Below are 15,592 nucleotides of genomic sequence, written 5' to 3'. Positions count from 1 at the left end.
TCTCTGCAATACAATCTAAGCCCCGCTGTACTCCCAATGTCAACCAAGCCGCCTCCCAAAGCACCAGGGCAAAAGGCAATGCTACGGCCTGATGGACAAGGCCAAAAGGACGAACTGGTAATATTTTGAGTCTGTCTCTTCTGACTGCACGGCACTGTTCATCTTTACATGTGTTAAAGCTGCAAGGCACTGGGAATCAAGGTGCTGAGGAGCGGCCAGGACTCCTGGATTCTATTTCTGTTGTGATGAAGAAATCTACCGATACAAGGGATGGCGTAAAACAAGGAGATGGGTTAGAAAGACAATCCTCTAAATTCTTTTGAGAATCCAGCTCTCTGCCTTATATTGAACCATTGGGGGGGGGGGGTCGTGAGGGAATGATGGTATCTAAGCTAAGATATCCTCTGCCACTTTATTCTGAAGATGATGCTTCCACCTTCCTTTCATTGAGGAACTCCAGTCAGCTCTTAAGAAGGTAGCCAAACCTACTCCTCGTTGCCTCCATGTCATGTTCTGAAGGGGGTACTCGAAAGCACTTTCATGGTAATATATAAGCTGGTGACATACCTCCAGGAGAGTGGGATGTTCTGAGAAATAAGCCTGAACACCAATGTTATAAAAGGAAGAAATCTCCCCCTTGCCCCACCACCTTTTTTGATGATCTTTATATCTGCAGGGAGGGGGCAAAGTGTGTGGGTCTGAACAAAGGGGGTGGCGGCATCATTTAACACTGGCCTGTACAACTCGTGACCCATCAAACCAAAGAGCCTATTTGCTGTATATTGTGATTTCCCAAGCCTTTAACACTCCCCCTGTTTTTGCAGTCCCAGGAAAGCAGCAAAAATGGTTTATTTATGGCTGATGGGCTGTGTTTGGATTGGAAGGCTACCAGTTGTGCACTCCCAGTTTAACAGGCTATAATTATCAATAGCTTCCCCTGAAATAAGGCAACAGAAGCTAAATGTCCTTTTAAAGTCAGATTCACAGGGGCCACTGGAACCAGGATAGAAAAAACAAGCAGTTGTTCCACAGGGAGCCAGGAGCCCAGAGTTGCTAAGGATGGAGGCTAGAGCTACAATGTCTGGATTTCATCCCAGTTCTGAAGAGGTACTGGTGCTTAGTGGCTTCTGGCTGGAGCAAACAAGGATGAATAGATATTAAGCACATTGGAGACAGTTATTTATATTTATTACTGTCCTCCATTGGGAGGTATTCAAGGACTGGGTCTCGCTTTTCCAACTGATATTTTGCTCCAAAGCCATCAAAACCTAGTTGCTCTGTACATAATAAACTGTGAGTCTCCTTGTGAACAGTCCTTGAAATGCATCACTTTCTCAGCCACTCCAAATCTGCTCCACAATTACCCCTCTCATCCCTGCCTCTCCAGCCCTCTCTTTGTGGGAAGCGCCAAGGGGGCGCCTTTGTTTTTAAGAGTTTGGTTATTTTTCTACTGGCCATTGTGATAAAAATTCTTAGAAGCCAGACACTTAAAAAAAATTAAGAAAAATGTAAAAAATATTTAAAGTGTACTATTAATAATTATAATAATAAAAACTTGTTTCCCTAATTCAGTCTGACTCAGTCTGATTCTTTTGGATTGGCAGCTCTATCCGGGCTATGAATAGAGCTTCCATCTAATGGGGCCATATACCCCTGAGTACCAGATGCTAAAGCAAACAACATGGGAGGGCCATTTTCACAACTTGTGAGCTTCCCAGATGCTTCTGGCTGGTTGGTGCTGAAACCAAATGCTGAACTAGACAGTTCTTGGCCTGGTCTGGCAAAGCTATTCTTATCCACAGGCTCAGAGGATTAAATGCTATCTAATCCAGACTTCGCCAATGTGGTGCCCTCCAGATGTTTTAGCCTTCAACTCCCATCAGTTGCAGCTAGCTTGGCCAATGGTCAGGAATGCTGGAAGTCCAAAACATCTGGAGGCCACTACATTGGAGAAGGCTGACCTAATCCACCTCCCAACTGAAGGTAGAACCTTCACCACACAGATCAAATTATGTAATCCATTTCCTTGTTTTGTGTGAGCATCTGTTAAAGGTATACTGTCTTTCGAACATATATTTCTGGGGATCAACCACCAACATTGTGCATTTATTCCATTTTTTAAAACACAGTAGTAGGTCTCATTTAAGAGATCCTGTGGCAATTGATTTCATGGATTAATGGGTTGTGTGAAGTACTCCCTTTTGTCTTGTATGTGCTGCCAGTCAATCGTATTGGAGAGCTCAAGGATATCGGTTCATGCTGCCATCCTTTTAAAAGCCACTGATGTCAGTGTGCTTGAGACCCTATTACTGTGTTGGATAAATACAGTGCTGGATTGTGATGATGCCCTTTCCTGTTTGAACAAGAGCATGGATTGCAAGAAGCAACATCTTATTTTTTTATTTAACAACACATTTTTAAATTACCTTTCAGGGTGCATTGCTCACAAAGGCAGTAGTCACTAAAAATCCCCAAGACACCTAAAAAAATAAAAATTCCATTACACCCCTTTAAATGCAGTAACAAACAAGAGCACAGCAAATCAACCAAATATGGAATGAAATAAAAATGTCTTAACAGCTTTTTTGAAAACCAGCAATGGGATCATACCTACTTCCTGAGGGAGGAAATTCCACAGATGCAGGGCCACCACTGAAAAGATCCTGTCTCTGGTATCCCATCAGTCCATTATCTCCTATTGATAGGACAGAGAGCAGGGCCTCACAGGCTGATCTCAAAGCTTAGGCAGGGTCATACAAGAGCAGGTGGTCCATCAGGTAACCTGGTCCCAATTTGTAAACTTTTTGGCTTTAAAGGCCAAAAACAGCATTTTAATTTGAGCCAGAAATTATTAGCCATGTAGCTAGTACAGAAATGGTGTGATGTGTTCTGATTGGCCCCTACAAGCATTTTTGGTCTGATTGACTACATAATGTATGATATATGAGCAAAATCAGTGCACGGCAATACCTTTTTTAGCAACAGTGCTTAGTGGTTAAGACGCTGAACTACAGACCAGAAGGTCGGCAGGACAGCAGTTCGAGACCCGAGTGCCGCGTGACGGAGTGAGCTCCCGTCTTCAGTCCCAGCTCCTGCCAACCTAGCAGTTCGAAAGCAAGAAATTGCAAGTAGATAAATAGGTACTGCCTCGGCGGGAAAGGTAACAGCGTTCCATGCACCTCGGTGTTCAGTCATGCCGGCCACATGACCACGGAAGCGTCTTTGGACAGCGCTGGCTCTTCGGCTTAGAAACGGGGATGAACACCGCACCCTAGAGTCGGACACGACTGGTTGGGGACACCTTTACCTTTTTAAAATATGATGTGAGCAAGATTTTAACACTTGCTCACTATTTTGTGACATTTTAGTTGGTCTTAAAAAAGGTATAAACCAATAGAGATTTGGGGATTCCCCCCCCCCTTAATGGATCAACATGGCTTACCTACATATTTTGTATGTAATATGCAAGTCAGGCTTGCAGGATCTACTTTGGGTGCTTCCGGATGAGGCTTTTATGGGGCCATCACCCTGTTTCATTCGTGGAATTGGCGGGAGGGGGGAGATGACATCATCTTCCACTCATAACCGTCCTGTATTTTCCTATCACGTCTTCTGTCTCTCTTCTTACTGCAGGAAATCCATGCAGTAAGGAAAAAATGATAGAATAACTGCGGAATAGGACCCCTCCATCTGGAAACACCCATTTTTTCCTAGAAGCCCAAGATCCATTAACTGGATCCAGGCGCAAAGGACATAAACCTGAAATTGAACAATTCTGAGCCCGGCGGGGCGGGGGGGGGGGGGGTGTTGAATAATAAAAGTGAAAAAAGCTCTCAGCGACTCCTTCCACCCCCCCAAATCCACTCCTGGTTACCCCACGCTTTCTTCATTTCAGCAGTATAACATTAAGGTAGGGGGGTGGGAGTCTGTTGTTGTTGCGATTGCTAAACCATTGGGAATCAGAAATCCTTGCCGATTTACTGCAAATCATCCAGAGATCTACCAGCAGATTGAGATGTACTTTTCTCTGCCCAGGTGGAAACCCTCCATGATCCCGGGCTGAGAAGGAGCTTTTCTATCACCTGATCCTTCTACCTGGAGATGCCAGGGATTGATCCTCGGAAGTGGAAACTTTTTTGGGGAGGAGGAAGTATTTAAATATATGGTTTCCCTCCCCTGCAGAATGAAGAGGGCTGGAGAAACTCTCTCGATTCTGCAGATTGTATAAACTGGGTCACTCGACCCGGCTGGAAAGGAGGAAAGCAAGAATCAACACTCGCGATTAGTTAGAATGCTACAGTTTTGTTGAGCCAATCAGATCTATCGGTCTAGGCGGCTAAACAGAATGGTAAAAGGCGATTAGTCGGGGGAGGCGGGGCTTCTTGTCGGGCGTCATGGCGGCTCCAGGGTGGTCCGACCTGGTCCGGGAGCTGCTCAGGAGAATGAACGCTTTCCACGGAGCAGGTGCGGCTGCGGAGGTCCGGGGACCTAGGAGGCTTCCTTGGGAAGCTTCCTAAAGCAGGGATTAGTCCAGGGGGGCTGGTGGCTCCAGTTGGGGGGGGGGGCGGAGATGCCATTCCGGGTTTTAGCTACAAGTCTAAAGGAGCTCTCCAAGGTGCTGGACCCCTTTGGGGACCAAAGGTGCTGGACCCCTTTGGTTCACGCCTTGGATAGCTTCTTAAGGCTTCTGGTTGGTTGTAACTAAAACCGAGAATGGAATCTCGGTTTTAGTTACCATGATATGACTAAGCACTATTGTTATACGATATAAACCATGACATGACTAAGCACTATTGTTGGGAATAAGCCCGGTGAATATTGCAGAGACTACTGCCCTTTGGGGAAAAACGAACCCCTGTAGACTAAGAGTGCAATCATTGCACTTCAGGCCGCAATCCTATATGCACTTACTTGGGAGTAAGCCCCATTGATTTCATTGGGAGTTCCAAGTAAACATGTGTCTGATTGCACTGTAAGATGGACTGAACCCAGTAGGAGGAGGAGTGTTGCCAACTTGAATATTGAAACAATTCTGGTACTGAGAGGTGACTGCCTCCAAATGTACAAAATGCCTTTCCCCATCAAAAGAAATGTTTAGAGCTATTACTTATAAGAACATAAGAAGAGCCCTCAGGACAAGGGTCCATCTAGCCCAGCATTCTATTCACACAGTGGCCAGCCAGCTGCCCACAGGAAACCCACAAGCAGGACATGAGCGCAACAGTACCTGCCTGCCCTTGTTCCCCAGCAACTGGTGTACATAGGAATACTGGCTCTATTCCTGGAGGTAGCACATAGCCAGCAGGACTACTAGCCATTGACAGCTTTATCCTCCATGAATTTGACCAATCCCCCTTTAAAGCTATCCAAATTGGTGGCCATCACTACATCTTGTGGAAGTGAATTCCGTAGTTTAACTGTGCACTGTATGAAGAAGTCCTTTTAACCGTCCTGAATCTCCCACCAGCCAGCTTCATTGGATGACCCCATTGCATTCTAGTATTATGGGAGAGGGAGAGAAATGTTTCCATATCCACTTTCTCCCCACCAGGCAAGATTTTGTACGCCCCTATCATGTCTCTGCTCATTTGCCTTTTTTCTAAGCTAAACAGTCCCAGATGTAAAGCAACAGATAGACTCTTCTTTCTCCGTGAATTTCTGCAGTCCTTCTTTAAAGGCTTCTAGGTTAATGGCCATCTTGTGGCAGTGGAGCCCCCTAGAACAGAACCACCCAGAGAGCTTTGGCTATTGGGCGGTATAGAAGGAAGGAAGGAAGGAAGGAAGGAAGGAAGGAATAACAGAAGATACATGAGCGAGTTTCACAGCAGAAAGCACGATGGCATTTGGCCCTGTTCATAGGGACTAGGCTAGTGTAGAGGATTGATTTGGACTGATCTCCTTGCAGACTCTTCCAAGGAACTGTGTCTCCCATTCCTGGTGGCTGGACAACAGGTAGGCTACGTGCCACAAGCTGTAGCCAAATGTCTCCATCAGTATCCAGCTGTTTTCTCAGTGTCTCAGGGAGATGACACACCTGCGTGCGTGGAGCTTAACAAGCAACTGGTGTCCTATGAGCAACGAACAGCTGCTGTGCAAGGAGTATTCAAGGAACTGATGGCACAGCAAGCTTTTCCCTGCCTGAAAGAGTGGAGGGAGGAGGTGAGATGACCAAGCATTAGCAACCAAAGAAAGGAGAAAGGACTAGATTTGGGTGTATACATCTGCTATAAATGTGTGTCTTCTAAGTTTCTTGAGATGGAAGGGGGCAACCAGGGGATATACAATGATCTCATTTAGAATACCAGCTCTGAGAGGAAGGAGATGGGTTAGGGTAGAAAACCAGAGCTATTCATTAACCAAAACATGTTTTTGTTGCAGCTGTACAATGTGATGCCCTATTTTTTTGACACACCTCTCTTCAGCATGGAGCGTGCTGCCACTCGTGAGTCTGAACATCTTTAAAAAAAACAACCAACACTCACTTTTTACAGACAGACAGACAGATGAGAGACATGATTCACACAGATGAAACTGAGAGGCCTTACTGTGTCTAACTTTTAGAAACATCTGTCAAATTATGATCACAGAGACAAGGCATAAGGCTTCAGTCAAGAGCTTCAGTGCCACCCAGCCAGATCACAGTCCAAAGTTTGCCTCCCTTTGCTTTTCCCCTTACTGGGGAGATGTAGGCTCCTTAGGGAAAGAAATTTGGCTTCTTTGTTTACAATACTCTATAAGGAATCATGTGCCTTGATGGTGCTATTTAAATAACAATGCCCCAGGATCTGTTTTTAATACCAAGGTTCAGCCCTGGAATATGTAAAATGAGGTGTCAATACAATTACATAATTATCTCCTGCCAATTGTACAGGAAAGTAACAGGACTCTAAAGTAGGATCTACATGCTCTGGAAGTTGTTTCGCATTTGAATCCAATTACCTTGAGCAAGAATGTTGTAACCAAAACAGCAACACACGAAGAAGAGCAAGAAATTCTAGAAGCACCTACTCTGTACTTAATTTGAGCTGAGGCTCACCCTGATTTAGAGCCCCTTTTTTTTTCTAAAAAATTAAGAGCCAATATTGGATGCAGATGTGGGAGGCCTGTATTCAAATCCCTGCTCTCTCTGGTGTATGCTGGGAGGCCTAAGGCACTCTGTTGGCCTTGGTTCGCCATCTGCTAATAGGAATGATGGGTTACAACTCAAGAAAATTTTAATGGGCTAGAGCCTAGTCTTTCCACTCTTTTTCAGAACACCCTATTTATCTCCAGCCAGGCTTGCATTGGCCACTACTGTTCACCAGCTATGAACAGTATACACCCCATCTTGCAACTCTTCTTAGTCATCTCTGCTAGGGGGCTGAGTGCCTGATAATGCAAATAGGAGGGAGGGCTTTCCTCCAGGCAGTTATTGGGAAGCATGCCCCCAATTCCCTCTGGTATTTCTTTTCATAGAGGGCTGACCAGCAGCCAAATCCCAGCTCTCTTCCTCAACTGTCAGTTCAGATTCTACTAGGGGAGGCTAGTAAGTTGTGTGAACCCTGAACCTTCCTACACGAGCAAACATGTGGAGTTTCAAAATGAGGAAGGGGTAGAATCCAGGGAAGGCTGGTGGCTTCTGTTTTGGTGGGGCAGAGTGTCCATTTTAAGTTTTAGTTACAACCAGCTGGAAGTCTCAAAGAGCTATCCAAGATGCTGGACCCATTTTGGGGCTAGGCTTCAGCACCTTGGATAGCAACTTAAGACTTCTGGCTGGTTGTAACTAAAATCCAAAATGGAATCTCCACATTGGATCACATTGTCAGTATATTATGCAGACTTAAGACACTTCACATGCCATACAAAATTTGAGGTTCTTTGGTACAAAAATAGGTGTGGTTTGGGAAGTGACAGGAAGAAGGAAAAGTAGAGAATAGGCCCACCCTTTGGTAATACTGTGCATTTGGTCACACCTGGAAACTACCCTGACAAGTGATTTCTATTTATTTCTCTCTTGCGTCCAGCATTATTGGGTGTGAAGCGCTATGGTGCTCACCTGAATGGCTACACTTGGAAAAATGGTCAGATGTATATGTGGCTGGCCCGTAGGGCCCTGAACAAACCCTCTTATCCTGGCTTATTGGATAACTTGGTAAGAGACCAGACCAAGAGGATGGTGCAAGACCTGTCTCTCTTGTTTGAGGGTGGGGACCAGCTAACAACAGTCAGAACTCATTTATCAGTGCAATACAGGGCACAGCCAGAGAATATTGAGCTAAATGGGCTTGCACATGCCAGACTCAGTATAGGGCTGAATGCTCAAAATACAAACAGCCTTTGTTAATTGTGCAGAAGACTGAATTTTAGCATGAGGTTTTTTCCTAGTTTCATGAAGGGGGGAGTTCTCCCCCCCCTTACAGATCCATTAAAGGCATAATAGATGGAAGCCCTTCCTCTCCCCACTCTTGCCTATTGTTATGATGCAGAGGCAGGCAATTTGGGATGATCAGTCTGTTAGATGGGCAGAAAAAGCATGTGCAACACTGGGAATTCCACTCTGTTTGAGCTTGATTGGATTCTGCAAATTTAAAGGTTGGGCAGTAAATGGGAAATTTGCACAACAGGAGTAACTACTCCAAGAAGGAGCAGCGAGAAGTGTGTACATGGGAGGGGGTGAGAGCTACTAGCTCCTTTTTCTGGACTTGCTGGAGTGTCAGGGAAGTGTTGAAAGGGGACACTGACAAGTGTCAGTTCAACACTTAATAGCAAGTGAATTACATTGCCAAGTGGGAGATATTGTGTGTCCCCTGCACCCCTCCCCCTTTGCTGCATTTCATAGAATAGTATAGTAGGGTTGGAAGGGGCCTACAAGGCCATTGAGTCCAACACCCATTTACTTCATTTGCATTTTTTTCAGTGCTTCTGAATTGCACAAATGGGTTCTTCTCTATTTTGCTATTTTTCCCCCCGTCCTTTGCAACTGTCACAAATTAGCCTATGTGCAGTCTTGCCTTATCAGTTTCCTTGTATGTTACTTACTCCACTTAGGTGCTCCTGTTGATAGCTGAAACATACAAGGACACTGACAAGGCAAGATTTGCCTTCAGTCAGCTGAATCTGTGCTCTTGCGAAAGGAAATTTTAACAAAAATAAAAACAGAACTCCATTTGTGCAAGTTTTTAAAAAAACCTAGGTGTGAGGTACCAGGGCTGGCTAGAGTTAATGGTGGGATACTAGCCTTGGAACAGTTATCATAGTAGCACAGTAACATCACTCTTCTTGTTCCTGTTAGGCTGCTGGTGGCATTGCAACAGGGCTGGGTGTCAGAGAAACGCTAGTGAAAGAATGCCAAGAAGAAGCTTGTATCCCTGCCTCCCTCACTGCACTAGCTAAAGCTGTTGGAACTATCAGGTAATGAGAAGCTACCCCAAATCCAGCAGAACATAGCAGGCGTAGCTGAGGTTGCATGTTCATAGCTATGCGAGTCAAGAGGGAAACAAAAGTTAACAGCTAGGGGATGTATTTTTAAAAAATGTTATTTGTATTCTGTGCATCTGTAACTTCATTGTACAAGCACAGAAACCTGAAGTTTGCATTTTGAGAATCTTAGAAAAGGGCGGCTGTAGCTGTTCTGGAAAGGGCACTCCCTCTCTGTAATTCAGATCAAACTTACTCCCAAATGTGAATGTACCTGAACAATCTCTACTGCTTTTTATCATTCTGACCCTCCATGCAAGTCTTCAGTACTACTGAACTACTTCTCCCACAACAGCTACACTTATGAGGGTACACATGGAGACATTTATTCGGAATGCCTGTTCATATTTGACCTGGAGCTGCCTGAAGCATTTGTACCCCAGGTGGGGGATGGAGAGGTGCAGGAGTTCTACCTTTGGCCACTTGATAAGGTTGGTAGGTGTAATTTTACTGAATTAGCCCCCTTTGCATCCCAGAAGATGGTAGGTAGTGCAGAAAGCTACAGTGGTACTAGTAGGACATTAAGTTAGTCTTTCACAAGCATCTTTCCTCCTCTCAGTTATTTATGCTACAGTGGTACTAGTAGGACATTAGGTTAGTCTTTCACAAGCATCTTTCCTCCTCTGTTATCTATGCTGAGGATGCTTGCTATAGAAAGCCCTATCCTTGTTGCAGTTTCCAGAGGGGGTGGTCATGTTAGTTTGTTGCAGCAGAAATGAGTCTTGTGGTACCTTAAACACTAGCAAATTTCTTATGGCATAAGATGGATTGTAATCTACAGAAGCTTGTGCCATAATAAATTTAAGGTACCACGATACTCTTTGTTCTTGTTTTGACTATCATTGTTGGTTAGGGCTAGAAGTTCTATTCCAGCCAGAAGATGGCAGGCAACTAAAAATAATAATAGCAGGCTCTTACCCACAAACTATCTTTGGTAAGGTAATTATTGTAAGAATTCTGACTGACAAGCAGGGTGGTAGTTACATGAAGTTTGTGGTTCTCTCATAGGCTCCTAGTTGACCACTGAGCTTCAGTTTTAGATGGGTACATTTTCTCTTCATAAGCACGTGCTGAATTCTAGGCAAAGCATTTTGTTTGATGTAGGGATAGCTATCCATGGACATAGTGCTTCTTGCCTCAGTTTATGTTGTCACTAACTCTGTGCTAGAGTACCTGTATCTCAGCCCTAGGTAACAAATGTCTGCCATGTTAACTGCCACGCCCTAGTCCCAAGGAGCTGTGAGCTGCAACTGTTCCTCCTCTTGTGCAGGTGAAAGAGGTCATTGGATCTTCAGATTTCAAGCCCAACTGTGCAATGGTGGCACTGGATTTCCTTATCAGGCATAGTTACATCCAACCTGATGAAGGTAGGCAAGGCCAAACCCCAAAGATGTTCTTTGTATGGTAAAAGGGAACAAACATGAGCCAGGGGGAAGGAAAGGTGGAAAGGAAAGGTAGGCAGGGCTGGGTATGTATGTGTACTGTACTAATGAGTACTATACAGTACAGAGTGACTGCTATTTTCCCTATGTTCTTTTCAGAACCTCATTATGTAGAGCTGGTGGAAGGGCTACACCGAAAACTTTAGAAGGGGGATGCTGCCGATTTTGTTGATACAGAGCTCTTCTAGGGCTTTTGCTAGGCCAGCCCTCAGCAAAGACTGGCATTGCAGATGGACCCCACGAGGACAGACTACAACAAGAGTCCAGTTTGACTCAACAACAGCTGCCTGTTTTAAACCAGGCCTATGTGCAGGACTCGCAGCTCATGGGATTACTATGTTATAGCAAATCAGTGTACTTCTACGCCATATTTATACGCAAGAACTCACAGAAGTGTTTCACAATTGCACGAAGGCCAGGGATGCATTTGTTCTCCCCACAGGCCTCAGTCATGTACAATCCTCTCTTGTCCATTTCAACATTTAATTAAAAAAAAAGTCAACCAAAGGAACATTGCATGAAATTTGGGTGGAGGGAAACAGTCAGCAGCAAAATACTGTACAGGTTGGTGCTCCTCACAGAGCTCACTCTCAGTCTGACTCATTGAAACGAGTTAGCATTGTCTTGTGCAATGCCTCACGGTAGGACTCTGATGCCACAGCCCCATAAGAGCTGCCACGTGCACCCAAGCCAGATCCACGTACCCGTGTTGGGGCCTAGGAAAGAAGAGACACACAAAGTTAGCTTCACAGACAGGCTAGTACACTTTTATAGGAGGAAAACCCTTCCCCCAGAACCACATTGTGCCCTGAACACCAGGACACCCTGTCTCCTCTAGAACGATCTAATTTTGTTACCTGGGATCTAGCCATGTCCCTGCCTCTCCTCTTCCTTGTGCAACTCCTCCATAATCTAATCCCAAATTGCCCCTCTGCTTTGGCTGCCTTTATTCCTAGCTACCATGACTATGTCCTTTCCAATAGAAAGACGCAAGAAAGCTGTGCCTTCAAAGTGATACATCAAATAGCCCTCATCCCAGCAAGGCAGCTCAAGTATCTCCCGTTTCTGCAAAAGCAGTCTACTATATGAGAAAGCAACTTGAAAAATATGAAGGTATTTCTGCATGTTCATAGTAATCAAAATTATCCTGGTACCTCAATGGGGGCAACAATACCCTGTTTCTTTCGACCCAGCCCACTGCCCTCTTTCCAGCCCATGGCCTGTAGCATGCGGCTGCCAATGTTGTCACTGCCAAGTCCATCTCGTGTCGGTTGTTCGAAATCCCTGTAAGCAAAAAAGGAGGGGCGGGGGAGAAGGAAAGAGTTAAGATGGCTCTGCCCTCTTCTCTAGCCAGCTGAGAGCAAAGGATGAGGATGAGTCTCTAATTAGATGAGGATGACTCTCCCTGTTGAAAAAAGCAGCCCACTCAAGAAGTGGGATATTTCTCTTAGTTCACCTAGTGAGGCCTGCAGCAGACAGTGTGGGGCTTACACAGTGGCTGGTGTTACAGCTGAATACTTCCTCTTCTTGGGTTCTGGTGGCTCAGGGACACCATACTTCTCCCTTCGCTCAGCTGCACGATCTCGATATTTCATATGCTGGTGGTCATGGAGAGAGAGTATTAGGGATGAGGTGCTGGCCCATTTAACACTCCCACCACTGGGGCCACCCCATTTCCTGCCACCATACCTCTATGTCATTTTTCTCAAGTGCCTCAAGCTCCTGCTCTGACAAGTGTGCCCGCCGATGAATCTCCAAATTTTGCTGCACAGGCAAGAGAACATGAAGGCTAAGTCAAGATCAAAGTTGGCATCCTCCAAAGATCCCACATCAGTCCTCCGCATGTACATTTATTTCTATATTAGCATTTTATTAAATAGAGTATTTTTAACCTCCCTTTCTATTTTATTTCTAAAGCACTCAAGGCAGTGCACATCAAAAAATAAAGAAAATCATATCCGTTTTTTATATATATAGGTAAGTACATGGCGAATAAAAACATCTCAGTGATAAAATACCATCAACCACCTAGGCCAAAAGCCTGCTGGAACAACGAACTTTTCAGGCAATATCTTATCACCATTACAGAGGGAGCCAAGTCAGTTCCCAGAACAGGGAACTCCGTAGCTTGGGCATCGCTACAGAGAACACCCTACTATGCATCTCAACCTACCTCACTGCTGCAGGGCCACGCCCCAGCCTCACCCAGCAAATAAGAGAAGATGGGCAGTGTCGTGTAGCAGGAGATGGTCCTTCAATTATCCTGGACCACAGCCATTTGGGGCTTTGATGGTGACCACCAGCACTTTGAACTGAGCCCAGTAATAGAGACACCAGTAAAACTGATACAACAACGGAGTTATGTGCTCCAAAAAAAAAACTGGCTTTGAGCACAGACCTGACTGCAGCATTTGCATTTGCCAAATGATGAATGGAAGGTAGCATGCGTGTGTGTCTTTCTTGAGTAAGCACTGCATGGGAGATTTCGCAGTGAAAACAATGCCAAAACACATTTGGAACTATTTTGCACTATTGGGAAGTACTTAACAGCACTGACACCCATTTTTGTGCACCCACTGACTTGGCTTTTTTGTTCTACTTCTTCATATTAGGTGTGTTTGTTTCTGCAGCATTTTGCACTTTCTGAATGCCTTTCAAACGCAGCCCCTACATAGAGCGTGTTTCAGTCATTCCACCTTGATGTAACCAAGGCATTCATGACCATGGCCAAGCCTGCCTTCTCCAGGAGTGCACACCAGTTGGCACACCAACTGTTGCAGTTGGCACACCAACCTAAGTTGTGAAAAAGTACCCCTAGCCGCAGCTGCCATTTGAGAATCCTGTAGCAAAGCTATGTGCAGGGACACATCCAAGCTTTCGCACTTGATCCTTCAAGGGGAGTGCAACCCATCCAGATCGTCTTACCCCTATTCCTGGATCCACCATCTTACTGGTCAAGAGCATTTCTGTTTTATCTGGATTACATTTCAATTTGTTTGTCAGATCTAGTCCCTCACTGACTTCAGACAACAATTCTCTTCATAGCCCCCCCAAGACATGGAAAGGACAGCTGGGTTTCATCAACATACTGATGGCACTGTACTCCTATTCTCTGGATAATTTCACCAGTTTCATGCAAATGCTGAAGATTAGACAAGCTCTTGCAGGACATTATAACCCAATGGCTAAGGTGTCAAGCAGAAATCCCGCAGCACCATTGTCCAAGACCTGCCATTGAGGAAGAACTACAACCATCACAAACAGGGCCCCCATGTCCCATATCTGTCAAGCAGTCTGGAACAATAGTATGGTATTGAAAGCAACTGAGGCATCAGCTGCATACCTTGTGCAATCCTGACAGCTGTTGGTGACGAATAAGTGCCTCCTTGCTGGGAAACTGTCTACGACAAAGCAGGCAAGCCAGCTTGTGCCAATCAGTCAATTTCTCTTCCCGATCAGCAGCCTTCTCCTGCTCCTCCTCACTGTCACTCTCGCCACTGTAAGCAGCCACTAACCCTCGGGGTGGACTCTGCGAGTTGGGAAAGTCACAAACCAGAATCTCGAAGTTGGAATCAGATCCAGAAGGAACTAGCAGATACTTTAGCATAACCTAGTGCTTCAAGGCCATTTGTGCCTCCTTCCCACGCCCACCCACCTCTCAATTGAGGCAATCCAGATCACAGTGTGCTAAGAAAGCAGGTGGACTAGACAGCTCTGGATTGTCTGAGGTAGCACTTGTGTTCAAGATTTCCCATCATCCATAGGGAGAGGCCATAGATCAGTGTGACAGAGCACATGTGTGGCATGCAGAAGGTCCCAGGTTCGATCCCCAGCTTCCCCAGCTAGGGCGAGGAAAGAATCCTGCCTGAAACCCTGGAGAGCTGCTGCTAGTCAGTGTCGACAATACTGGGCTAGATGGGTCAATGGTCTGACTCAGTATAAGGCAGCTTCCTATGTTCCTATGTTGCAACGAAGGATGAGGGAGAAACTGTCTCTATGCCTACTTCTCAACGTAGCAGTACTGATTCCTTCATCCTTGAGAAGACTTAAGAGCATAGGCTCCTTAGAATCCATGCATCTGCACCCTCTACTCTGTATTCAGAGTGAAGACTCATAAGGCCTAAGCTGTAGAGAACGAAAGAACGGGCTTACCAGCCTGTCATCACCAGCAAACTTCGACAGGTCCATGCCACCATGCTGCCTCTCAGCCAGCGCCCCCTAAGCACACATACAGAGACAAAAATGGACAGCACTGAGAGTAACAGAGATTCTCAGATCATTTTCCCAAATTAAGGTGCACTTCCTTTCTATTCAGCCAACAGAAATGGCCCCTCAAGCTACACTTGGAAGCCCTCAAGCTAAACTGTGGAAGAGATAATATACAGGTGGTTCACATGCTCCCACGCTGCCCTACAAGATAAACACAAATTAGCACAGGATGGATAGCACAAGAGCTCATCCCTCCTTCACCTCTACATGATTGTATTTTCCTTAAGGAGGCCCATCTCACCCTTGTGAACATTATGGCATCATGGCAATGTCCATGCTGAACAAAGACTCCTGACAGGAACTTCCCACATTAACAGAGAGAAAGAGACTGGGGCATGACATAGTTGGGCTTCAGAGATGCAGATCTTAGCAGCAATAGCTGCAGGAAGGCAGAGTTAGAACTAAAGCATAACACTGTCTAGGCC

At 45.4% G+C, this 15,592-nt stretch overlaps 3 protein-coding genes across 8 annotated transcripts in view; 1 reads left to right on the top strand and 2 right to left on the bottom strand.

Annotated features, from left to right (window-relative positions):
• The window catches only part of LOC146353374 (synaptonemal complex central element protein 1-like), a 615,017-nt gene that overhangs the window by 151,068 nt on the left and 448,357 nt on the right, over nt 1-15,592 (bottom strand). The window lies entirely within an intron of this gene.
• LOC146353389 (uncharacterized) lies at nt 4,377-12,180 on the top strand. The gene is made up of 8 exons (XM_084836291.1): nt 4,377-4,464; nt 5,906-6,159; nt 6,379-6,442; nt 8,004-8,131; nt 9,272-9,390; nt 9,752-9,887; nt 10,727-10,823; nt 10,998-12,180. Exons 1-8 carry the CDS (start codon nt 4,395-4,397, stop codon nt 11,042-11,044), a joined length of 915 nt encoding a protein of 304 aa, XP_084692417.1. The 5' UTR covers nt 4,377-4,394; the 3' UTR covers nt 11,045-12,180.
• RBM10 (RNA binding motif protein 10) overlaps nt 11,363-15,592 on the bottom strand; it is a 29,358-nt gene continuing 25,128 nt past the window's right edge. For all 6 annotated transcript variants that reach the window (XM_084836286.1, XM_084836288.1, XM_084836287.1 and 3 more), the window contains 6 exons: nt 15,051-15,116; nt 14,242-14,427; nt 12,588-12,662; nt 12,390-12,496; nt 12,053-12,182; nt 11,363-11,614 (listed from right to left, as the gene is read on the bottom strand). In XM_084836286.1, the coding sequence (XP_084692412.1) occupies nt 11,489-11,614; nt 12,053-12,182; nt 12,390-12,496; nt 12,588-12,662; nt 14,242-14,427; nt 15,051-15,116 (690 nt within the window). In that variant the 3' untranslated portion in view covers nt 11,363-11,488. The remainder of the gene's footprint in view (nt 11,615-12,052; nt 12,183-12,389; nt 12,497-12,587; nt 12,663-14,241; nt 14,428-15,050; nt 15,117-15,592) is intronic.

This window comes from Heloderma suspectum, chromosome 2 (genome assembly GCF_057233095.1).
Source record: "Heloderma suspectum isolate Gila_16-S chromosome 2, 16-S_ref, whole genome shotgun sequence".
Taxonomy (NCBI): Eukaryota; Metazoa; Chordata; class Lepidosauria; order Squamata; family Helodermatidae; genus Heloderma; species Heloderma suspectum.
The sequence above is the reverse complement of the archived record's forward strand: the minus strand, read 5'-3'. Positions and strand labels throughout refer to the sequence as shown.